We start from the raw sequence: 26,039 nt of genomic DNA, 5'->3' as shown, positions 1-26,039 counted from the left end.
GGAATCAGATTGGTTCAATATATTATTGTTTGTCAGAAATATGTCTGTCATACTGTAGGCTCTTGACTTACTAGCTCAATGTAGAAGTAAGTTGACAGTTCCAATACTGTCACATCAGCCTTTGGTTATATCTGTTGTGATGCTCTGTGTTCCAGCACCAATGATTGCTGTTGTTAATGTTTGTACCGAGGCATTTTTCATCATATATTTTTATTTGTCAGTATCCTGGATGATAAGTTACAGACAGTAGGGATCCGCTACCAATATGTTTCAGGCTTGTTAAGTAGGAAGGAAAAAAAACACAATGACAATGCATAGACTTTCTATATTTTTTAATAAATAATTTTGTGTGTAACACCGGTCTAACTGTACAGTTCCATCACATTCATATTCAGTATACATCACATTCACGGAGACATCCACTTTAAGATGTTGATCATTTAAACGACGATGGTTTTAAAATCATTCAAAACCTACAGATGGATGTGTGAATTACGGCAAGGAAACAAAACCAAATGACCCGCATGGTACGCTGAGTGATGTTAAGTTTGATGTCTTTATAATAGTAAAAGTGATGTGCTGGATGCAGTGTTATACCCGTTTTTTTTTTTATTTCATGCCAAAAGCACAACGGCACGCAAACGCTAAATATATTCCTCATACACCAAGTTTAACAGCGAGGTGGAGATTTCCATTAAACATTCAAGTCATGGCTCCAAGTGGATGTGCACCAATCAATAATCAAAACTTAGTTGATATATTGTACAAAATGCATCAGAGCTGGAAAACGAGGCACTTCCTGTGCTCCGCTGAGGGGGCTACTGTGCTGTGCGAGACAAAGAGAAGCGGCACTCAGTGCTTTTTACAGTTGCTCCAGAAAAACGCCATTATGCGATCGTATAATTCAATGCATAATCAGCCAAAGTCCACATATTTATGCGGGGGCCGCATTTTTTCAAATAAACTTCCAACTCTCCAAGTCCTTTAGCTATGCAATACATTATGTTGATCACTGTTCCGTTTTTTGATATATAGAGAGCGGTGACCTTCTTAATGTTAAACCCAGGTCTCTGGGTAACTCCTGGGCCCTTTTGGCTTTCCAAAACGGTTCCCAAATCCTGTGGAAGATGAAGACGGTGTGATTAAAAATCAGAAAGGGATAAGTAACACTCACAAGGAATTTACCTTGGTTGTTGGTGCATACAGTACATAAGCATATTAAACATTAATATGAAATAAACAAACAATAAATACAGAAACAAATATGTACATATAACTGTTTAACATTAAGAGGGAAAAAAGAGTCTGTATGGATTAGTGCAGGGTGTGCAAAATGTTGAGGGGTGTGCGAAAGTTCAGGATATATAGAATGTGCAGATGACAGGTATATTATATGTAACATTATATCATATGCATGTCATATTGACGTAGATGCAGGCCTACCAAATTTGAACACTGATGACGAGACACCATTGGACGTAGGCGGTGTTTCAGGTTGAGTGGGCGGCAGTGGAGGGGCGGTTTTGGCTGAAAATGCAGTTTTTATACATGTTAGTCCTACTTTTCTCATAAACACCAGTGCATTCATTGAGCTAAAATTGAAACGAGCATCGCTTACGTTTTAGTTTGTGTCTAAAGAACTTCAGACTCTGGACAAAAGAAACAGAAACATAGATTTGGTTTGGCTCCCTTTTTATTTTTAAATTTTTTTAATTTTTTTTAAATGTTCCTTTTTAACATTGGTTCAAGTTGTGTGTGTGTGTGTGGCTCATGTGTTACCCTGGTTCGCGACATGCCCTTCTCGTGGCTTTTGTCTGATGTGTTTCCTGATGTCTCAGTGTTCAGGGAGAGCTTGTGGTCTGCCTTGTCCTGCCCCACTTGTTCTGATGAACACAGAAACAGGAAATGAAATGATTGGCTTAATTTGAAATTGTCATTGACCACCCCCCCCCCCTTGTGTGGTTGCTACATAGGTGTAATTTGCTACACAACAATAATTACGTGTTTTAATCGGCTCTTATTAGGGATCACCACGGCCTGTGTGATGTATGTGGTTGACACTTTCCACATGTTTTTTTTTTTTGTAAATGTGTGTCTCATACTCCCGGTATGTGTGTGTGTGAGACAGAGGCTACTGTGTAGTGTGCAGCCCCTCTAATGTCTGAAGAGACTCACCACTTCCTCCTCCAGCTGCGACTACAGGAAGTTGAGTGAGCTGCCGAACTGCAGTAAGGGGCTCTGCAGTAGAAAAGCAATAATAAACTACCCGTCACATAGACACCATCTTTTAGATTTATTATGAACAAGACGAACACAAACCTGGCGCTTTTCTAGCCAAGTTCTTTTTTTTGGTGGGGGGGGGGTAAATGATGCCTCAGTGAACGGAAGGTACTTCCAAATACTAATTTTAACCTGCATGCTGTTGTACAGTATGTACCAGTGGTGGAAGAAGTATTCTGGTCCTTTACTTAAGTACAAGTACAAACACCCCACTGTAAAAAAAATACTCTGTTACAAGTAAAAGTCCTGCATTGAAAATGCAACTTAAGTAAAAGTATGTAAGTATCATCAGGAAAATGTACTTTTCCTAAGTATTAAAAGTAAAAGTACTTAATGCAGAAAAGTCCTCACATTTTAGAAACTGGAAACAATCCAAACTGTTCTGTCAATCAACTGTTTAATCAGCTAATCATTTCAGCTGGACTTGTAGGCCGTTATATTGTTGGGTAGTTTAATTTATAATAAAACATTGTATTTTATAAACTGTAATGTGTTTTGTTTGCAAAAATCTTAATTTGTAAAGTAACTAAAGCCGTCAGATTAAAGTAGTGGAGTAAAAAGTACAATATTTCTCTCTGAGATGTAGCAGAGTAGAAGTAGAAAGTGGCATGAAAAAAAAAGACTCAAGTAAAGTACCTCAACATTTGTACTTAAGTACACTTAAGTGAGTTCGACTCCGACCTGCAGCCCTTTGCTGCATGTCATTCCCCCTCTCTCTCCCCTTTCATATCTTCGTCTGTCCTGTGGAAATAAAGGCCTAAAATGCCCCAAAAAATTATCTTTAAAAAAAATAAAATAATGTGTGCTCTGTAGCGCCGTCTACCTGCCGAAAAATCATTCAGTGACTTTACGGGGAAAATCGGAGCCGGGCAACGGCTTTAATAAAAACTATATAAAAATAGTGGTTAACACTTTACTTTAAGGTATTGACATAATCGTGACATGACACTGTCATAACTATGACATGACACTGTCATGAACATGTCATAAACGTTATAACCAAGTCATAAACGTTTATGACTTCTGTCATTAAGTGTCATTCGGTTTTTGTCATGACAAGTTGACATTGTTTGGGGTGTCTTAATTATGACAACTTGACATTAATCAAAGTGACATTACCAGAAATTGTCTTGGTCATGACAAGTTGACATTACATTTGTTTGGGATGTATTTGTCATGACAACTTGACATTAACCAGGATGACATTACCAGAGAATGTCTTTGTCATGACAACTTGACATAATGTCATCTTGTTTAATGTCAAGTTGTCTTAATAAGGACACTCCAAAGAAATGTAATGTCAAGTTGTCATGACAAATACATCCCAAACAAATGTAATGTCAACTTGTCATGACCAAGACAATTTCTGGTAATGTCACTTTGAGTAATGTCAAGTTGTCATAATCAAGACAACCCAAACAATGTCAACTTGTCATGACAGAAACCGAATGACACTTAATGACAGAAGTCATAAACGTTTATGACTTGTTTAGAACGTCTATGACACGTTCATGACAGTGTTATGTCATAGTTATGACAGTGTCATGTCACAATTATGTCCATACCTTCAAGTATAGTGTTACCAAATAGGGTACTTTTCACTGTAAGTCACGTTTGCTGCTACGTGTCATTTATGATCATCAGATGGAAAATTAAACAGTTTCAGAAACATTTCAAAGTTCCTCATAGTACTACTTTAAATGAAAGCTTGTATTCATGACTCTAATCTTCAGCAGGAACGAATGGGCTTGGGCTCAGCGCCACATAGAAAGTATTAAGATATGGACTAGCATGTTGTTGGTTTTTGTCTTTTAGTTGCGTATATATGTATTTGAGAAAGATAGAATGTTGCTAGCCCCCATCCTTTAACTGCCAGGTCGAGTAGAAGGAAAGCAAAAGAGAAAGGCGTATTCACTCATCGTATAAAATGTGCTTACCTTGTCTGGAACTTTTAGCTCGAACACTCTGAGGGGAGGGAGGGAGGGGGGGGGGGGACGACATTTGAAAGAAAAAACTTTAATGTCCTATGAAATGGAAACTTATCAAGTTAATCACTGAATGGAAAAGCATTGAGATTAGTATAGGAAAATGAGTCAGTGAGTGTCACTTGCTGACAACACACTGTCACCCCCAGTTTTGTGACTTATGTGATAGTCATTATTTATTACCTTGCTCCTGCTCATTACAACATTGAGTAATTTCTTTGGCTGAGCGGTGCCGTCCCACTCAGATGAGAAGCATACCCTCGGTAAGTGCTGTGTTGTTTCTAATGGCTGTGGGCAGAGGGCGCCTGGCTCCTGAACTGTTGGGGGAAAAAAACACTTCACTTAGACCTGGCGTCTCCAATGTTTTTTAGGCTAAGGACCCCTTAGCTGAAGGAGAGACCCAAGGGACCCCCTACTTATATTGTCAAATTGAGTTCAAAATAAGCCACCCTACAATAATGTGCATGGTGGCCTAGGTTACATTTTGTATGGTGCTTGCAAGCTATTAAAATGTTTTTTGACATGTTCATATATATTTATGTGGAACAGTGAATTGTATTTTTAATTTTGTATGTCTCCATTTGTGTATGTATCTTGGTTGTGGTTTTTATATAAGCCGCTACAGGTTTCTACCACACCCTCACATGTATTTTTGTATTTCTTCAATATAATTCTTTGTATCTGGATGGCTACCTTAATGGCTTGCTTACCTACAGGCCAGTAAGCCTATCATCACAATGCATGTTTTAAAGTTAGCATGCTAACATAACATAAACTGGCTGGCAGACACCTCGCAAATAACCTCAGACTTATTTTCTGGTTACAGTAACTAGGTCAGTGGATTTTACTGTCTATTTCTCGATACTTTATCTAAGCAAGAAAAGGCCAAACAAATAAGATAAATATTTTAGCACGACAGTCTATGGGGTTTGCCATTCTGAGTACCGCTTCGGTGGTGAGCGACACAGACACAGGCGACACCCCCTAGCGTTATGGCGGTGAAATGCACCACGATGCAAAGCAACCCCGACGCAGAACTCCGAAAGGGTCACGACGCCGTAGGAGCGACAGCGTAGCTACGGCGTGGAGTTGACGCAGAAGAATAAAACAGCCTTTAGACTACTGCAGCCTGGTAAATGGTGTGTCTCTTGTAAGAAAGCAGTGGTTGACTCACTTTGTTCTGTGATGAGGATGAAGGACTCGGGGGTTCTGTCAGGAAGCGGAGGAGTCAGGCTCTCCTCAGCTGCACAACCAAAGATGATCAACTATTCATTTCTTCTTGAATTACAGGGAATTCACTTCTCTTTTTATGTGTGGGTGTGTATGTTATGATTTTACACATTTACATACATTTAGACAGAAATTTCTGTGGATTTTTAGATCTTAATTCCATCGTTCAGTGTGGTGAGCTTACTTTGAGGAAGCAGCGGAGGAGTCAGTGGGTCCAGAGGCGGACAGTAAGGGGGGAAGGTTTGGAGTTGTATATGATGCAAAATCAGGATTTGGTTCTGGCACACACACACACACACACACACACACACACACACACACACACACACGGAATATTTCATAACAACCGGCAGAAAGTGTGATATCTTGAGTCTCTCTAAATGAGTTTAAAAAAAAAAAAGGCACATGATCTGGTAATGACTTACAACAGCAACTTTCAATTAATCGTCACATAGTTACGTACCACAATTTGTCACATTGTCAGCTGACTTAATTATTAGCCAGTGCACATACATATTAGCCTTATTATAAATATCTTACCTGTGAAGCTCATTTTTGCTTTCAGACTCTACAAGAAAGAGAAAGATGTTGCTGTTACATAACTGACATAATATTTGTAATGCTCTAACTGTCTGATATTGTAGTATTTTTATACAGAATGATTTAAAAAAAAACAAAAAAAAACAATCAGTTCCATTGTAAATTTCAGGATATTTTTTTTTATTATTATTTGAGTCCCCACTTTACAGTTTATGGTTGAAGGGACACATATCGTTCACATTTTTTATTTCCCAGCAATGTTGAACAGATGCTGACTTCATTATGTGGTCAAATAATGTGTGTATGCGTTAGAGCTGCAAAGACAAATGGATTAATCAATTAGTTGTCAACTATTAAATTATTTGCTGACTATTTTGATAATCGATTAATCGGTTTGAGTCATTTTTTATGAAAAAAAAGAAGCAATTATCCGATTTCAGCTTCTTGAATGTGACTATTTTCTAGTTTTGTCACACCTCTTTGACAGTAAACTGAATATCTTTGAGTTGTGGACAAAACAAGACATCTGAGGACGTCGTCTTGGGCTTTGGAAAACGCCGATCCACATTTGTTACCGTTTTCTGACATTTTATAGGCCAAACAACTAATCGATTCATAGAGAAAATACAATCGACAGATGAATCGACAATGAAAATTACCGTTAGCTGCAGCTCTAATATGCGTAATCCGTCCTTCAGTTTATCTTTAAACCCTCATGTCACTGACTTACAGGAAGTCCTGCATTAACCTGTGAAGAGACTTTATGCTTACCTTACTCCTCGACCAAGGTTTGGTCTCGCTGGGTTTTAAATCCCCGGACCATTCTGAAGACATTCCTATTCTGTTCCGGTTCACTGCCAGCGTGACCTGTGACTTCTGCTTGACGGGAGCTGAAAGACAAACAAGTAATCAAGTAATCAAGTAATCAAATAATCAATTTCATTAGGATAAATAGATAGATAGATAGATAGATAGATAGATAGATAGATAGCTTTATTGTCCGTCCCAAAGCAGTGACAGAAATGTTCCATCGACAAGGCTTATTAAAAACATACATTTAAAACATGTAAATGCACATTTAAAACATACAAAGCAGTTTTACAGTATCATATTTTTTTTAATTACATTTTAAGTCAAACCCATAACTCTGAATCCTTTTTTTTGTTTCTCGTTTAAGAGATTGTGATTTATGATATTATGAAGTCACCTTGATCCAGTGCTAACTCAAATGATTCTGGGGTTCTCTCGGGAAGTGGGGGGACAGGTGAGGGGGGATTGCCTGGCAATATATGGAAAAACATAGTTTTTTTTGTGAATATTGTGTCACTGTTGCCACACTTTCCACATCAAAACGTCATTTAAGAGTTTCAGATATTTCCCGCTTATTTTCTCACCTCCCAACTCCCGGACAGCCTCGGCAGCAGCGTTGGGTGGAATGACAACCAGTAACCTCTCATAAGGATCTGAGGGCTCTGAAAGACAAAAGCATACGTAGCTGGAGGTTGAAAGTCTGAAGGGGTACAGGACAGTACAAACATTGGGAAACCCTGCTCTGAAGTCCAAGATATATAAGCAAATAGCAAGATTTCTACAACAGGGAATCCTTATGTGTTTGCTTCAATATATTAGAGTATAATTGGACTATCAGAAACTTTGAAATTGGAATGAAGAATATTTTCAGAGTAAGCCTCATAGAAACTAATGGTTTATATTTCCAGTTTTTTATCTACACTGAGAACACCAACCTGTATCCTCAGCCATTATAAAAGATTCAGGGGTTCGTTGAGGTAAGGGAGGAGGTACCTCCTCCTCCATATGAACTTCAGTACCTACAAAATGCACATTGGTTAATGAAAAAATTCAACAAAATGACATCCCACTGCCCTGTTGTCTGGGTTCTTTAAGACTAACACGTGCACCAATATGACAATTTACCTGAGGCGGGAGAGTTAAGCTCCAGAGTCTGTTTGTTCAGAAACAATGAGGGCGTGCTAAAGATGGTGCTATCCGTCCATTGTTTGGTGTCTTCAGTAGAGTCCAGTGGTGCCTCCTCTGATAGAGGGGAGCTCATTGGAGTGTCAAAGTAGGGATCCTCTACCATCAGACAAATGGCTGCTGCCACAGCCGGAGAAGGTGGAGTGTTCCGTGACGGTATGTCATCGGGGTCCTGTATCTTCTTCTCTACTAGAGGGGCTATGTGGCTGGTATGCAGCAGTTCGGGTGAAATCCTGGGTCCTTCCTGCAGGTTCTGGGTGGTGGCCAGAGCCTCAGGAAAGGTCTGGAGTAGATACCATTGCTCCTGGTTCCCGTGCATGTCCTCGGCTCTGAAGTCTATTAGATTTTCTAAAGCGGAAGGCAAGGGAGTGTGGTACTGAGGCAAAACATCCCTTTCTTCATCAAGCAAATCCAACTCCTCGCTCAGGTCAGAGACCTCGCTTTCAGTGTCAGGCGTGATAGGGGACGCGACCGCTGCCACCTGTTCAGTTCAGCAGGGGGAGTGTGAGTCACAACAGCTTTTGATAAATGAAAATAAATTTGCATGTGAATGCATTAATGCTTGGAAAATGTGTAGGCCTATGTTTTAGGGGTTTCGTGGAATGGTTGACTATTCGAATATTGTAGCATCATTGCATAATATTCGTTCATTACATCAGATATGTAGTAGTGGGCGGTTTGGGTAAACAAGTCATAGTTCTGTGTGACTGCAGTGCAAGGCGCTAAAGCAGCGGGCATTTTCTTGAATGCTAACCAGGAGTGCAAAATGAAGACAATAAACAAGGACTGTAGCGACAGGGAATAACTGTCAGTTTATCAGGGACTCACAGATGTTGAATATTTTCTACATTTGCACTTTCATTATGGCGGTTCATTGTGGTGAGTATAGGCTATGTTTTGAATTTCTGTTTGCACTGTTTATAGCCTATTTTCGGTTTACATTTGCCATCTGAGGAAAATGTGTTAATAATCTGTTTTCCTTATGACAGCTCATTTCGCTGTGTGTGTTTAGTTGATGACTACTAAACTAGACTATTCATTAATTCCCTAGTGTGTTTGGTATCATGGTGTGTGCAATATTATGCAGTATGCAAATATGGAGGCTCTTATAGTTGAATAAACCACTAACTTCTTGTGTGTTTAGCTTCAAGTAAAGCAGTGGTCTAATTGACTCAACCTTCATCTTTCATCTGTCTGCAAATGTGATGAATTTCCACTCAGATCACATGACTGCAGTCTATCTATCTATCTATATATGTAGCTACAGTGAAACCACAAGAAAACCGGCCATAGCTGTTGTTTCTGTTTTGCTGATTGTGGTAATAGTGGTGTGTGTGAGTTGGTGTTGGTAGAACATTATACATTTCCATTGTTTCTAAAACTCTGGCTCATTCGCAAGGCAGTGTTCCTGGTCGCTCACCTCATTCCTGCAGTTCTGGGCATCCATGGACTGCAGATATCGCTCAAACAGCGACTTGATGGTTCTGTACACCAGCTCATATTGTTCCTGAGGATTAAACAACAAAAAACCTGCTCTGTTAGGTGACACAGCCCTGGGGCATGACGCACGAAACACAAATCATCAAAAGATCTTTGATAGAAAGAAGCAACTGACGTGAAGAATTGCCTGAAATGTGGCTCTGCTTGTTGGAAGATTGGATACACTTGATGCTTTGTTAGTTTAAAAAAAGAAAAGAAAAGAAACTACCTTGGTTTGAACCAACGAGGGCCTCTGGGTTCTCATGTTTTGAACTAAGTCGTAGATATTGAAATCTGGAGTGATCATCTAAAAACAAGCACACAAACAGCACAATGCATCTCGAATCTTTGCTGTTAAATGAATGTGACATTACATAGATCATTTGCAGAAAGTATTGATGTAGGAATGTCTCTACCTGTTTCTTCAGGAGGTTCCAGGTATAGTCAATGACACACAGGACTCCGGTTCTACCACAGCCAGCACTACAATCACAGCAGCAAAAAAGGCACATTTTCACCACTGAGCTTATCTCCAGCAAGAGGGACATTTCAATATGGTTACTCAAAGTATTATTAGTCGTAGAAGAGTTGAAGAAGTCATAAGCCATCATGGTATGTGCATACAACATATTTTCAAACAGTGTGTCAAAATTAGGGTTGGGTATCGTTTGGATTTTTACAATTCCGATGCAGAACTGGTACTTTTAAAACGATTCCGATTCCTAAACCGATTCTTGAAAAACTGAAAAATGACATCAAAGAAAGGCTTTTACGTCTGTTTTGGTGAGCCCAGAAGGAAAGTATGGCATTTTAAAAGTAGCCTACATTTACGGTAGCTAGCTAACGGTAGACTACAGGGAAAGTGTGATATTTTTACGTCCGTTTCAGAGTGACAGAGGGAAAATATTTCAGTCGACACATCAAGTGGAACTGAAATGAGGAACCGAAATTTGCGTTCTAATCTGGTTCCTACCGGTTGCGTAGTGGAACCGGGTTTCGGTACCCAACCCTAGTCAAAATTATCTTGATTTTTTTAATTGTATTTCATTGTCCGAACTGCACCCATCCAGTACTCTCAGCAGGATACTCATTGCTAATTCCTAATTTACCCATCTTGAAAAGGCTAATCTCGGTGGACTTCTTTGAAATTCTGAAATCAAATTAAAACAATAATAAATAAACTATGTTTATGCTGTATGCTTTGACTCTAAACTTGAAATTATTTAGTATGGGTAAGCTGAGAAGTCATTTGTAGATAATGAGTGAATTTTCCCATTCGTAATATTGTACATTTGTGACGACCCTGCTAGTAGTCAGCAGTGTATGTTTGGTAAATTGGTTGATTGTGGGATGGGCTAGTTATCAGTACCTTCTGTCGGCACCTGGGCCCGGTGCTCCAAGATTATAAATTTACTCTCTTTCTCTCTTTCTCTCTCTCAGTGGTGTTTATCCTCGGTTCTCTTTTGCTTATTTTGTACACAACATGCACATTACTGACCTTACTGCCTTTCACATGCCACATTTTGTGTTCCTTTGCAAGTTAATCACTTTTGTTATATAAATGACTTTGTTTAATCCTTAAACTTAAGCATCTCTCATATTTGTCGTGGCCCAAGAGCCAGGTTATGACAACATGATTGTCCTCTATACAGTTCCCCTAGCAGTATAGTAGAGTGCCATCAATAAACCTGTGTTACTGTGACAGACAGGAGTGTATCTAACTCTTTGGTCATTCTTGAGGTTGCGTTAAGTGGATTGTAGTGTGGAATAATGTGAGAGGTTTGTGATATACTGTCATTTTCCTGTGAGTGTTGAGGAACAAAATCACATTTACTCTTTGACAGCTGTCTGGTAGTGATATCACTCCGACTATGTAGGTCGGATCTGCTACTGACTCAACATTCCATTTCTGACACATCATCCAACAAAGGTGTGGGCACGTCATGGTGCGGCACACTTTCAGATCATATGTTTCTACGGTATTCATATTAATAGTTAACGTATACAGCAAAGTTAGGTAATTAGTCATCAAAACAAAAGGTACCACAAAAAGAAAGCCAAATATACAATATAGTGTGTGCTTCAATATACTTTGTATGTATTTATGATTTGAAACAGCCAAATTAGTCTTTGTGCATCATCCGTATTTGCCAAATCAATTTCTGTTGTTAACCTGCTAAACAAAGTATTGCGTAGTTCCCAATAAAAAGGACAGCAGAAAACAAAATTAAAATGTTTCTATATCACTGACATGGCACATTGAACTAATCTTTCCTTTCAAGTAGCCAATTTCATAACTAAGCTATGGCCAACCTAATGTAGCCTATATTTGTGCACACCCAAAGAAAACCTAATCTCTCTGTTTAGCACAGATTCACAGAACAATATATCTCTAAGGCCCCACACCCTAGCTGAATAATCAAGCACAGGACACACGCATGCAGTTGTGTGTGTGGATTGATGGTCTAAGTGTAGTGTAAGTTTCAGTAAAAAGGTAGATGTGAGTTTTAAATCAGCCAAAGTGTAAGTGTTGGAAAAACGTGGGGGAAATGCCCACACTACAATTTAAAACCTAGTGGGTCGTTGGCTACCCGCCTACGCACACTTCCTGTCTAAAAGAAAAGGGAGGCAGTGCATGCCTAACCTCTAAGGTCTAAGTAAGGGACATATACATGCTGCCCACAGGCAACGTGTTCTCCTACTAATTACTCAGTTAGAACATAACGTGGTAATCTTCAGTGTGATCTTGCCTACAACAAAAAAGCCCTGTCCATCAGGAATTATGATAATAATTCATATAAATAATATATAATATAATAATAAATAATTATGAACATTATTTGTATCTCAACTGCCATACAGTGTTAAGGTTAGGGGGTTAGATGCACTGCTTTACATTAAATTGCATAAAAATGTTCTTAACAGTTAAAGAGATTACATGGTTTATGGGCTTAAAAATAGCCCATAAAAAATGTAGTACAAAATAAAATATTTAAATTACATAAGTGAGACTACCGACAATAAAGATGAGTGTTAAGGAAATTTAAGGAAATTTACAAAAGTTGTCAAATTTGAATCTGTTCCTCAGTTTTGTGAGAAAAGGCTGCCTCTCCATACTTCTTAGCAGTATAAAAGCAGAAACACTCCAGTTAGTACAGTATGGGGGTGCTAAACCACTCAGAGCCTAGTAAACTATATTTTTAAACCGATTCTAAAGTAAACAGGAAGCCAGTGAAAAGATTCTACCATGGCTGTGATGTGTATTTTACTTGTTTTGGTTAAGACTCTGGCAGCTGCATTTTGCACAAGCTAAAGTCTTCTCACTGATTACTTGGGTAGTCCAGTTAAAAGAGCACTGCAACTATCAAGATGAGAGCACCAAAGCAAGAATTAGTGTATTTGCATCAGGAAGTGCAAGATATGATCTACTTTTTCTATATTTCTAAGGTTGAAAAATATGGTCTTAGTGACACAGAGTACCTTCTTACATTTAAGTCGTAATCCATAATGATACCAAGCCTTTTACCTCTGAACCTGTTTTGCAAGAGTTCCAATACTGTTTAAGCAGTCAAACAATTTAGACTGTTGGGGTGGTGATTAAATATTGTCTGCTTAGGGACTGTTCGTTATTTATTTAAGGGGCCACCGGAGGAGCTTTGGGACCTTTAAGCTAAAAAGACTTGACCCTCCCCTCACCACTAATAATTTCTCTATGACCCTCCAAATTGATTTGAATAAGAAGCATGACCCTCTCCTTATGTGTTAGTTTGCACTTAGCAAAAATGTACAGATGCCATTTGATTTTTTACAGCCATGACATATGAGACTAAACCTCTGCATTCTCATCTTACACATCCCACTCCTCTGTTATGGTGTAGTGGCCATTTCAGTAGATTTACTCACTACACTACACTACACATTGTTGTGGAAAACACAATAAGCACGGAAACTAAATGCACACTTCCTGCATTACTTCAAATACTAAGTTACTCCTCTAGTAAACTAGTATTCACATGAAATAAAATAATAAAGCATTGAGACCATTCAGCAAAGGATACTGGGAAATAACAAATTCAACACTGGTTGCTATGGACTCGTCACTAGGCTTCCTCAGTCATTGTATATTTCAGCACATAGGTAAAGCTGCCAAAGCTTTACATTATATTCCAAAACATATATGTTTATTTTTAAAGCAGATTTTAAATTACATTGTAACAATTTAACAATTCGCCCTTATGAAATCCAATCGCGGCACGGCTGTCTTGGAACGCAATAGACAGACGGTGACAGAATGCCCAGACACTTAAATTCAACTAAAATGTAACGGTGAACAATCAGTGTTTGACCTCCAGTCTGTTGAGATGCCTCTCCAAACGCAGAAACGAAGCGCAGTCACACCATAAAACGTTAAGACACAGCGATCAGTAGATCCACAAAAAGGGTCACGGTGTATCCAGTAAGGCCTATACGTGCGTCTCATTCACCAGCCAGCTCCAAACAGGTGAACGAGGCCTCTCCACTTCGCCGTTTAAACAAAGTGGAATAAACGTATAAAAGTCCAAATCTACACAAAACCTGCAATCAATTAGTAAGCTGACATCACATTTATATACATGGCATTTAGGAAACCTTTATTGCAAGGTTGGCACGGCAAGATGTCCAGACTAGTGCAACAGTAATTTTTTCGGTTTTTTGCGTCCTGCTGCTCCCATTGTCAGCCAGGTAATATTTTTTTTCTAAAGCAGTATATGAAATCTGATGTATTACCTACCACCATTTAGTTGTTTTGTGTTATTTAAGATATTTCTAAAATATCTGGTCATGCCAGATGTAATTATTCCACTCATTTGTTAAACAATGCAATTACCTGTTTCAGCCACCAGGGAGGCAGTGCTCCCCCTGCCCCCCAGCAAACTCATGGGTCAGACCCATCTGGTAGTGGACTAAGGCTACGTTCACACCGCAAGTCTTAATGCCTAATTCAGATTTTTTGCTCAGATCCGATTTTTGGTTAGGCTGTTCACATTACCTTTTAAAATGTGGCCTATATCAGATTCCAGTCGGAACTGTTAGCGCAAAAGAACAATAACAATGAGCCGATCCCCGCTCTGGTGACGCGACGCGGTTGGGGCACACTGAGGACAGTCCGCCCAGGTTGACAGTTGCACCGGGAGCAGGGGGCCCCGTCCCTCCCCGTGGGGAGAGAGGGCGCAGCGAGAGTTATTGATATCATATCTGCCTTGGTTGTTCACACTGCGGCCGCATTGAAAGAAATCAGATCTGGGTCTGATTCAGGACCACATATGGAAGTGGCCTGAATCTGATTTGAAAAAATCTGATCTGGGCTAGATTTGAGTGTTCACACTACTTCTGAAGAAGTCTGAAGAAGTTGGATTTGGGCCACTTTTGCCTGCAGTCTGAACATAGCCTAAGAGCTACATGAAAAAATATGCACCAAACAAGCCACTTTGAAATTATGCTGTTTTTATGAATACAAAAGTTGGGTGACCCCCCCATAGACAAAAAAATATTGGGTGACCCTCACCTCAATAAAGAACAAAAAGACATGACCCTCCCCTATTTTCCTCCGGTGGTCCATTCCATAAATACCGAACGGTCCCTTAGCTATAAATTTCACACCGTGTTGTTGTATAATTTAGCCCATTAGAGAGCATGTACAGTGAGAATAGTGGACCGACTATAGAACCCTGTGGAACACCATATAAAATGTGATGGGTATTTTAAGCATGTTTACCAATGCTGAAAAGCTTTAATGCATATTGAACCAGTGGAGGACATTTCCAGAAATTCCAACTAAATGCCTTTTATCATTTTGCCAGATTGATATTTGTTGTGGATGTTATTATCACAAAGAAAGCTAATTAACTGTTTCTAAACTGCTGAAACAGGCCTGAAATTATTCGTAATACATGGATTAAGATTTATTTTTCGTAGTAGTAGTTAAGAATGAGTCTTTCATTGCCAGACATTCCTCCACAGCGCCATGGAGTAGGGTCTTGGGCGGCACTAAGCTCCGCAAGAAGCCACTGTGCCGCTGCAAAATAGCCTCGAGAAGGAACTTGTTTTGGTGGAACAGGTGTACGTTCAAAAGTTGTTTTAGTCATGCGAGGGAAAACTCAGATTGGACAGATAGTCTAGCTAGCTGTCTCAATTTACCATGCAGAGATCTGAGGAGCAGTTAACCATAGTCCTCAGAAATCCACCGGAGTCTAAAATTCCAACACAAAGAAAGCGGTAGGAAATGGACATCGGCTGAAAAGACATGCATCTGGCGGAATTTCTGGCGGCACTAGAGCAATCCCAGAAGTGGAACGTTGTGGATATAGAGTATATAGTTAAGAATTAATTTCCATAGACTGACCTGCAGTGGATGCAAAAGGGGACGTCATCATGGGGTTGATAGGAACGCATCTCATGCAACATGTCCAGGATGGGAGGGATGGAGTCTGGTACACCGTGATCTGGCCAGTTTAAATAGTGCAGCTGTTTCAAAGTTCGGCTACACTGGAACAAATAAAAGCATTGTAGACAATAAAGCCTCTTTTTAAGAGCACATTTGATAACAAGGTCTTACCAGTTCAAGACTCAACACATTTGCCTTGCTTTTTGCTACTGTATCATTGTGAAAGCTAAAGAGTTACATAAATCAAATGATTTTAGTAGACGCAAGATGTTAAATATGACCACATGTTTGGAGAGTTCAACAACTGCTCTAGTCTTTGTAGCAGCTAAAAACATGTAGTCTGATAATCTCTTGCTTGTCTTTGGAGAATTACCCTGACGGTTATTCTCACAGTCAGGGAACTCTATAAACACTACTTACGTTGCAATAAGTCACCCTTAAAGTCCTTGTAAGATAATCTCCTTTATTTTCCTCAGAATCCTGTAAAACAAAAAAAGCCCAGCCGTGCATCTTTAAGGTGAGTACTTATTATTGATGTTTGCCAAAAATAGATAATGTGAATTTCTGTTGTATTGAATTACTAACCAATAGGGATGTAACGATGCATTGTGAATCGGTTAAAATCTATATAAATGCATTAAGATTTCAACCAGTTAAAATAAAAAAGAATCACAATGACATTTTTTAAACGACCTAGGGCGTAATCTACCAGATGTTACCTCGTGTTCTTAGTTCATTTATTTGAAGAAATTTCTTTCTATTTATTTATTTAGTTTATATAAATAAAGGAATATATTTCAGTCATTTGTCTGCAGCTCATTCAGTTAAAAAAATCGTATTGTGAACTTAAAATGAATCGAATCGTGAGTTGAGTGTATCGTTACATCCCTAATAACCAAGTGTTGTTTGACAAAGATGTTGGATGAAGATAGTGTGAGTCGTGAGATAATAATGTCAGCATATGAACATGAACTGTATAAACAATTCTACAGCAATGCGTCAAAGTGGGAAGTGTGACTGCAAGAATACCAATACTCACACAGTGAACTGTGAAAAGCTCACAAACAAACGGCTGCTCTTGTTTCTGTGGCCAGTAGCGCTCACATTTTTTCTACAAAAAAAGTAAAGAAATCACACTGTTTGTCACACTTCTACACACGACAAAATGGCTTCAATCTACACATTAAACCAAACCATGAAATGACCCAGGTTAGTGGTATATGAAATCACAGCAAACAAAACACACAAAATGCAGAAGTAGTAATATTATTAATGTGCAGAAATGTACATAATGTAGTTACCTTTCCCATCTCAAATTCTCGACAGGCCATCACTACAACCTAAACCCAAAGAAGTTCATATGGTCAGTTTATGTAACCAAGGCATTAGAAGTAAGATAGTTATTGAACCCTAGCGGGGGAATACCGGTTGTTGCAGCAGAACATCAGAAACAAAAAAAAAAAAAGTTATATAAACTAAAATACGAATTGATTAAAAGTAAAAACTACTAGGGCTGGGAATCACCAGTGGCGATATGACAGTATCACAATACTTATGTCACGATACGATATTATTGCGATTTTAAACATTTCGCGATATTCTCCATTAATTACAATTTATTACCTTGTTTTCCAACTTCAAATTATGTCCCTACAGGAAAAATTTGTCAACATCTGTTTTTTCATCTCCCTTCAATTTTCCATCTAGTGGACTGAAAAAGAAATTAAAGTGCTCATATTATGCTTTGTGGCTTTTTCCCTTTCCTTTATTGTGTTATACAGTATATATTTTTTGTGCATGTAATAGGTTTTCAAAGTGAAATAGCCCAAAGTCCAACCCAGAGGGAGTTACCATCCCCCAGTGAAAACACTGTTCATGAACTGCTTGAAACAGCTCTATTGTGGTCTAGCCTATACTTCCGTGACAAACGCGCGCCATTTTGCATCACTTTGCGTCACTTTGTAACACACGTTCTAATGCTGGCCTAGCTGCTAGATAGTTGTATCACCATGTCCAGGAGACAGTGCAGAATTAAAATGTTATGTATGAAAGAATAATTTGTTAACATTTAAATAACTGAAAGACTGAAAACGTCTAGCTCCAGTCTAGGTTGTATGGCTGAGCCAAAGCCATAGGTTACCGGCTGAAGTGGGTTTGTTTTAGATCACACTAGCTTGCTTGTCAGGGCCCGCCCTACTCTGCTTCTGACTGGCTAGTAGTCCTTACCTAGGTACTGAGCATGTGTGACTCCCAACAAAGATGGAATAGAAGTGTGATCACTCTGTAGCTAAAATGGAGAGCTCAACACACAGGGTGAAAAGAGGAGCTGCAGCAATGTGCAGTACAACAAAAAATGGTGTTTGAAAATTAAACAATGTAAACCTATTTTGGCAAGACCTCTAAATACAATTATGAACCTGAAAATGAGCATAAAATGAGGTCTTTAATAATGATATTAAATTAAATTTATTAAATTAAATTCTCATGTGCAATTTATATAATTAAAGATCGGTACTTTGCATCCGTGTATCAATAATTTTTTTACGCACCCCTAGAAACTACACAAGAGTATGTTGAGGCAAGATGACATGATAAGGTGACAGTGGTGTGATAAATAGCAGCAGAGTTAATAGGTCTATGTAAAGTGTACACCAGACTATCATATGATATGATTAAGTAGTGCTCATAGTGTTTGTCTGTAGTAATGTAAAAGAATATAATGCAAGAGTCAATGTAACATATTGGCGTAATATAGTATAATATGGTACATTATGATATAGTATAGGATATGATACATAGTATCAGGTGAAGTGTAGTAATATAGTGTATAATAAAAAATAAAATAGTGCAAAAGCTCCAATATCATTTTACCTGAAGCATGCTTATAGTTTTTCATAGGGCAACATTATGCGTTATAACACATTGTTGTGCCCACAGACAACAGGCACGTCCTACCTTTATGTTGTACTCCCAAAGCATCCTCAAGAAGTCCAGTACTGTGTGAGGCAGAGGACCCTGAGTAGCAATGTAGGCCCTGGAACCTGACGCTCCCTGTAGACACAACACAGCTCACAGTCACGAGTCAGAGGATCATGTGAGTAACATTTTGCACAAACCATAGTTACATATATCGTCACTGTCGGGCAAAAAAACGTATATGTCCAAAACCATTGCTTTTTTTAGAAAAACAAAAAAGGATCATTTGAAAACATTTTAGCGAGGTATTTTTCTCAGATGAAATCAGACACAATCCCCTCGTCACTGTTTAAATATTTGTAAGACTCACAGACAGACGTAAAGGGTAGGGATCGACCAATTATTGGGGCCGATATTTGGCAATATGCAGATTATCTGTATCGGTGTTTTATTTTCCCGAATAACCGATGAAGTGAATCATTAAAAAGTGGGCTACTTTGGCTCCGCTACAACGACAATATGTACATATACTGTAAAATGCTGTAAAATGTATAGGAATGTGAATGATTTTCCTTACAAGGACACTGTTATTTTACCTTGATGAAACTGGCATTGATGTAGTCCGTGTCATTTTTAGTTGTGGTGAGAGTGAGCTTTACTCTGGTGTGGTCAACTGAAAGGAGAGGAATATGTATGTTAGAATATCAATGTCGCACAACTGAGGAGTCATTTCCTGTGTTTTTTGGGCCTTTCACACCTTTATGGCAAAAAAAAGATCAGAGAATTAAAACGAAATAGAATAAAATATGTTAGTATTCGTGTATTTTTCTTGATATTAGAAGGACACATTTCACATTGTCCAATGATTATAAATATTAGAAAATCTTGTATTTTTACATAAGATGGACTATAATTAGTCACACTTGTGCCACATTAAAGTAGAACATGTTATTTATAACCTTTTTTTGAGCTCATCAATATCACGTTGCATAATTTAAGGTCATCATACATATACAAATGAATTCACAGAGATTATTTGCATCGTTGTGTGTATGTATTTGCATCTAAATGCCATACAATCCATAATACTGTAAGCCTATGATTCTTTGATCCATTTACATTTATTTTCAGCATTAATCGGCCAGAGGTGTTAATATATGGAGGTCAAAAAGTCACAGTGTCCTGGTCACATCTTATCTAAACTGCCATGATGCAGAATTATATTTATCATCTTATGCAGAAGTATAAATGGCAAACCTCAATTTTCACAATTATGCATTAAGCAAAGCTTACAGGGAACAATGTCTTTGTAGCGGTTCTTCTTGATGTTCTCCTGCTTTTCTGCTATATTGGTGGGGAAGGTCTTGTCAGTGCGGTACTTGGTTGACTGGAATTTCAACCTCTGAAAAACAGCACAAAAAAAAAAAAATGTAATCCTACTGCATTAGACTACAGCATTTTAGTAATTATTCCTTGAAGCCATGTAAATGTCTTTTCTCTCTGTATACCAAACAAAGGAACAATCTTTTCAGCCTAATTCTACACTCTGATAAATGAAGGTGCTTGATGGTTAAAATACTACCTTTATGAAGCGTAATGTTCTACCTGTTGTAAGAGAGGTTACGTTTAAACGGCATGGCAATTTAGAGTTCCGATTTGACGATGGTGCTGTATAAGTTTGCCTTGTTATATGATTATAAACCATCATGATGTTGTGTTCCACAGAAATATAGTTGTAAGCTAATATAATGCTCATTGGCAAAACATGACAGGTGTAACATCACATGTGACGTGTGTCGTGGCAATTTTGCAATTCCACTCTGATAAAGAGGAAGGAGACAAAAATCTCTGACAGTATGGTCACACTTAATGCTCAGGGAATGGTACAAATGACAAAGGTAAATCCAAAGAGTGCAAACTGATGAGAAGTTCTCGGCCTATATCTATGGCTATAGAAATGTTCTTATGTTGGTCTATTCTGTTTCTGTACACACGACATGTATTGCACGCCTGTCCGTCCTGGGAGAGGGATCCCTCTTCTGTTGCTCTTCTTGAGATTTTTTCCCTCCGTTTAAAAAGGGTTTGTTTAGAGGGATTGTCCTTATCCGAAGCGACAGTCGAAAAGCACAGATGGTGTTGTATGCTGTACAGATTGTACAGATCCCTGAGGCAAATTTGTGATTTGCCGTATTGGGCTATATAAATAAAATTGACTTGACTTGTCTTTTTTATACCTTGGAACAGTCTAATCTTGTCTCCTTCTGTTCATACTTCCTTCGGCCAAGGCCGCTTCTCGTCAGCCTTGGCGTCTCGGATGTTAGCACTTAACAAACCCTACAGGCCAAGGCGTATGACCTTTTGGCTTTAGCAACATTCGTTGACATTCCCACAACATAAGACACCAAGTTAAACATTACTGCAATAAAGAAGGCAAACATGATTATACATGCCATATGTGTAATAAAGATATTCAAACATGATTATACTTGCAATATTGTAATTTCCCCTACAAGTGCCTAGAGGCATTATATGCAGGGACATAGCTGAGTGTACAGTAAATACAACATAATTAGCTTTACCCAGTGGTGGAAGAAGTGCAGATCTCAAAGAAGAAGTAACAGTAGCAATGCCACAGTGTAACCATACTCTGTTAGAAGTAAAAGTCCTGCATTGAACATGACGTAAATCAAAGTATAAAACTATTAGCATCAAAAGTAAGTAGAAAAAGTAAAAGTACTCAATGTGCAGAGTGGCCCATTACAGAATTATTATTATTAATTACATGATTATATAAATTGTGATGCATTAAGCATAATCTTGCAGCTCGTAGAGATGGAGCTACTGTAATTTTAATAGATTACTGAGTAGTTTACACAGTCTAATCTAGAATAACACATCATATTTTATAGGCTGTATGTATGTATGTATTGATAATCTGAATCTGCAAAGTACCTAGTGACTAATAGAATCAAAAAAATGTAATAAGGTAAAGAGTACAATATTTTCCTTTGACATGTAGTGGAGTAAAAGTATAAAGTAGCAGAAAATGGAAATACTCAAGTAATCAAGTACCTTAAGAAGTACAGTACTTGAGGATATGTACTTAATTACACTACACCACATGGTTTGCCCAACTATTAATTGGCAAAACCAACTTTCATAATAATTCATAATCAATGTGATATAGGCATATTTGGTGATTGTGTGCCTTACGATGCTTTCAGGTCACAGATAACTGTATTTACCACCTTACCGTTGTGACACAAATCTATGATATGACAAATCTTTGATGATAGTTGTGACGCATTTATATCATTAATGTTTTGGGCATTTTTTTGCAGTACTTTCATAGTTGTTCAGTCTTACAGGAGAGTCAGCAAAAAGAGGGGGCAAATGGCAAACAGATTACTTTTGACCATTCGCATGATGGTCATACATCAGTTTTTTTCAGTGAGTCAACCCTGGATGACCAGAATCTGTCATCTCACTTTACTAGGAACTGACACGAGGCTTACAGGGGAGATTTACAGTGTGGAAGGTCTGACACTCAGATTAAAGTCATGGCACGTCCATGCTTACAGGATTTGTTAAGACACTGGTCTTTTTGTTCAGAGGCCAGTTCTCGCAGTTCCAAACAGTCTGCTGAAGGCCTTGCGGACCATCTGCTCTGCTACCACCACAGACTGCTTTTTGTTCTTAAAGGAAGTGATGCAATAGAGCCCTTCCTCTGGAGTGGTCAGGGTGGGAGCAGCATGTGAAGCACACGGTGCTATCCTCAGGCACAGTCATGTCACTCATCACCATGGCAGCAGCCTGCAGATGATGTCATCCTGGGTGTCAGGACTTCTGAGCAAAAGGTTTTTTTGTGCCTATGTACAATATGTGTGTGTGTGTGTGTGTGTGTGTGTGTGTGTGTGTGTGTGTGTGTGTGTGTGTGTGTCTGAATGTACATGCATTGTTATATGTATATAAGACTTATAAATGACAAATGACTGACTTGACTACCTGAAAAATGTTGTTAAATGTTATAATTCATTTGCATATGGGTCTTCCTTTTTCTTGCGCCTTTACTGAACAACGCAAAGAGGAAGCACAAATGTGGCGTTACAATAGCAGCGTTTTACTTCCCTGAACAGGATGCCTTTCGTGAAAATTTTAAATGAACATTCGGTGTAAACAAGCATAGCTTTTATGACATGGATTCTGATGATGTGATAACGAAAGCCACGGAAGAAAATGAGTCTACTGTATGGAGGCTTCATCTACGATACTAATCCCAACAGTACTTCAACAAAAGGGAGCATTTTTGACAACAGTTGACTCACCACAAACTCCCCAGTAATTCCATGCGCTGCCTGCTCGTCCACAGCCTCCTGTATCTCCAGCTGGGCCAAAAGGCTCCTCAGTATCTGGGCTTGCTGCTCCATGGCTGCCTGTACACTGCCTGGGATAGGCCACCTTTCACAGGCATGTCAGGACACAGAGGTCCACATGTCCAGGGGTCATGAATTAGGGTCGACAAGGCTTGGCTTCAGGGCTGTAGGCGCTGCTTCTGTTGCTGCTGCACAGAGCACTTCTCTATTGCAACTGGCACATCAAGGAACTATTGTGAAGAAACATGTGAACTGTCTCAGAGGAAGCAAAACTAAGCTAACAGGTTCTGTGGTCAGATTAAAAAACATTGCCGCACCCCCTGTGTGTCTCTCACTGGGTCCTAAAGTCACACGGGTGTTTCACTGCGAACAGCATCGCAGAAGGAAAGAAAAAGGAGCACCCACAAACAAAGTGGGCCACACGTTTATGCATCTGAACAATCACGACCAACTGTTGCAATGCAGGCAGTCTAGCCTGTTGGACAACATTCAGGACTCAGTGGAGGAGGGATGTGGGAGGGATGGAGGCAGAGGGAGTGGTTGTAAGTGAGAGGCTGTCTGAGAATCCAGAAAATCCTGATGTTCAGAGCAGCAACCCATTCAACTCTCTCTGCATCTTCATTTAGACCTACTGTTTGTCTGCATATTACAGGCCATCCTCGCAACAGCTCCTCCTAGTCCCTCACTCTCTGTTTCTGCTCCCAGGCTTTGGAACAGCCTCCCGTCCCACAACAAGGCATGTTCTATGATTGGCAATTTTAGAATCTAATTTAAAGACCCACCTTTTTTCACTTGCTTTTAACTTTTAGCTGCTTTTACCTCTTGTTAATTTAATTCCCTCTCCAAACTTCCTTCTTCTTCACTTGACTTGACTTTGGTTTTATCATGTCACTTTTGTATTGGTGTTTGTTATGTACTTTTTATCTATGTAATGTCTGTCTCTCTAGAGGCACAGATCAAACCATCCGCCTTGGTTGTAAAGAACTTTGGATCAACTTATGTTGTTTTAAATGTGCTATATAATTAAATAAAGACGACTAGACTTGTCCACAGTAGCCATTTGTTTTGGTAAACCACAGCACAGACTATGAAATACAATGAAGTAAACTCTGCCTTTTCTTCAAAAACTTACTGTAATTTGTTCAGTGTGCGAGCAGTTTCTAAAGCAATGGGTGAAGCTCTGTTTCAAGGAACTACAGGTGTTTAGTCATCCCTACAGACTTATTACACATAGCAAGCTGCATGTTAATAAGAGTATGACTAAAAATAATCAAACATATTTGTAAAAGAATATCCTAGCTATAATGATAAAGAGATGAAAATACCAGTATCAAGATAATAAGGAAAATGTACTGACAACAGGCTTACCAGTGAAGCTGACATGCAGTTCATGTGAGAGGAGGTAGCCCAGTGTGCCTTGGTTGACATGACGAGGACAACAATGCATTGCTCCCTGCATCCAGCAGGCATTGTACACTACATACATCAGCAACATGGTGACATCTAGTGGCTTTGTGGTACATTTACACAAATGGATATTCTGACTGGTTCAATTTACTCATTGGTTTGTGAGATTTGATTGTCAAACGTTTCAAAAGTCTAATACTGTGAACGGTGACGTCCCTCCTCCTCTGCCAGTTGGGTGTGGTTGGCTTGGCATCCTGGCTCAGGAGCCGATGGCCAGAGTAGAGGAGGACAGCAGACATCATATTTCAGTATACCTGTATCTGTGTCGCTGTGTCCCAACCGGCAGCGGCAGATGGCCGCCCACCAAGAGCCTGGGTCTGTCTGAGGTTTCTGCCTGTTTAAAGGAAGTTATTTCGCGCTACTGTCGCACCAAATGCTTGCTCTGGGGGGGAGAATTGTTGGGTCTTTGTTAATTATAGTGTGGTTTAGACCTACTCTATCTGTAAAGTGTCCTGAGATAACTTCTGTTATAAATTGACACTTTAAAGTGCTCATTTTATGCTCATTTTCAGGTTCATAGTTGTATTTAGAGGTTGTACCAGAATAGGTTTACATGGTTTAATTTAAAAAAAACAAACACCATATTTTTGTTGTATTGCACATTGCTGCAGCTCCTCTTTTCACCCTGTGTGTTGAGCTCTCTGTTTTAGCTACAGAGTGAGGCATCTCACTTCTGTTCCATCTTTGATCGTAGTCGCACATGCACAGTAGCTAGGTAAGGACTACTAGCCAGTCAGAAGCAGAGTATGAGGGCGTGCCACGCTCTAGCAGCTAGCCGAGCATTATAACGTGTGTTACAGGGTGACGCACGTTTGTCACGGAAGTAAAGGCTGGACTACAATAGAGCTGTTTGGAGCAGTTTAATTGAATTGAAATTGAAGCGATTGAAAGCGATTCCACTTGAGTAAAGTGGCTTCATCTCTTACGTCTGTCTTCCTCCCACCAGCTGGATTAATTAAGATTTTGTGTTTTGTCTGCACCCACCACGCACTATGCTCAGTCATACGCTGCATTCATTACTGACCTACCAGGGTAACATAACTATTTACATTTTACCTAAGTTTACAATAAACTTCATTTGTTAAAAAGTTTATTTCATGTGTGATTTCCTGTTTTCGTCACTGACCTTAGACCAGTTTGTGACCAAACAGAAACACAGCCGGACAATCTAAGTGACCGAGTGACATGATCATCTCAAAGGTGGAAAAACAAGTCAAACTGTGATGTGTGTTGACACACTGAAAGTGTGGTTTCCCCAGTTATGAAACCAAGGCTGTACATGCTTTAAGGGGCTTTTCAATTACACAGCCTGAAGTAAATGTGGCCTACAGCACAGTTTACAGAGGTGGT

At 39.1% G+C, this 26,039-nt stretch overlaps 1 protein-coding gene across 4 annotated transcripts; it reads right to left on the bottom strand.

Moving 5' to 3' along the window:
• Nucleotides 1–4,213: 4,213 nt before the first annotated feature.
• ptpn22 (protein tyrosine phosphatase non-receptor type 22) lies at nucleotides 4,214–24,649 on the bottom strand. Of its 4 annotated transcripts, XM_078255743.1 has the most exons (21): nucleotides 24,591–24,649; nucleotides 23,175–23,452; nucleotides 20,143–20,251; nucleotides 19,446–19,522; nucleotides 18,889–18,984; nucleotides 17,235–17,273; nucleotides 16,973–17,044; nucleotides 16,354–16,413; nucleotides 15,892–16,034; nucleotides 9,926–9,992; nucleotides 9,739–9,816; nucleotides 9,451–9,537; nucleotides 7,971–8,511; nucleotides 7,781–7,864; nucleotides 7,430–7,507; nucleotides 7,243–7,314; nucleotides 6,807–6,925; nucleotides 6,036–6,063; nucleotides 5,680–5,773; nucleotides 4,449–4,582; nucleotides 4,214–4,245 (listed from the first exon to the last, which is right to left on the bottom strand). In XM_078255743.1, the coding sequence occupies exons 2-20, from the start codon at nucleotides 23,274–23,276 to the stop codon at nucleotides 4,507–4,509; spliced, it is 2,022 nt and encodes a 673-aa protein (XP_078111869.1). In that variant the 5' UTR covers nucleotides 23,277–23,452; nucleotides 24,591–24,649; the 3' UTR covers nucleotides 4,214–4,245; nucleotides 4,449–4,506. The 4 variants fall into 4 exon arrangements, with proteins under 4 accessions (XP_078111869.1, XP_078111868.1, XP_078111872.1 ...); XM_078255742.1 differs by lacking the exon at nucleotides 24,591–24,649 and having other exon boundaries at nucleotides 23,175–23,664; XM_078255745.1 differs by lacking the exons at nucleotides 4,214–4,245; nucleotides 24,591–24,649 and adding an exon at nucleotides 5,440–5,508 and having other exon boundaries at nucleotides 4,561–4,582; nucleotides 23,175–23,663.
• Between the last annotated feature and the right edge of the window lie 1,390 nt (nucleotides 24,650–26,039).

The sequence above is a fragment of the Sander vitreus genome, chromosome 7 (assembly GCF_031162955.1).
Source record: "Sander vitreus isolate 19-12246 chromosome 7, sanVit1, whole genome shotgun sequence".
Classification (NCBI taxonomy): domain Eukaryota; kingdom Metazoa; phylum Chordata; class Actinopteri; order Perciformes; family Percidae; genus Sander; species Sander vitreus.
The sequence above is the reverse complement of the archived record's forward strand: the minus strand, read 5'-3'. Positions and strand labels throughout refer to the sequence as shown.

Bases quoted from the DNA above. Each gene is read 5' to 3' on its own strand.
- ptpn22 (XM_078255743.1), bottom strand. From the start codon at position 23,276: ATGGAGCAGCAAGCCCAGATACTGAGGAGCCTTTTGGCCCAGCTGGAG. The intron at 8,512-9,450 runs GTGAGCGACCAG...TGAACTGAACAG, and splicing joins CCCAGAACTGCAGGAATGAG to GTGGCAGCGGTCGCGTCCCC. The intron at 4,583-5,679 runs GTAAGCTCACCA...TTCCCCCAACAG, and splicing joins TCCTCCGCTGCTTCCTCAAA to TTCAGGAGCCAGGCGCCCTC.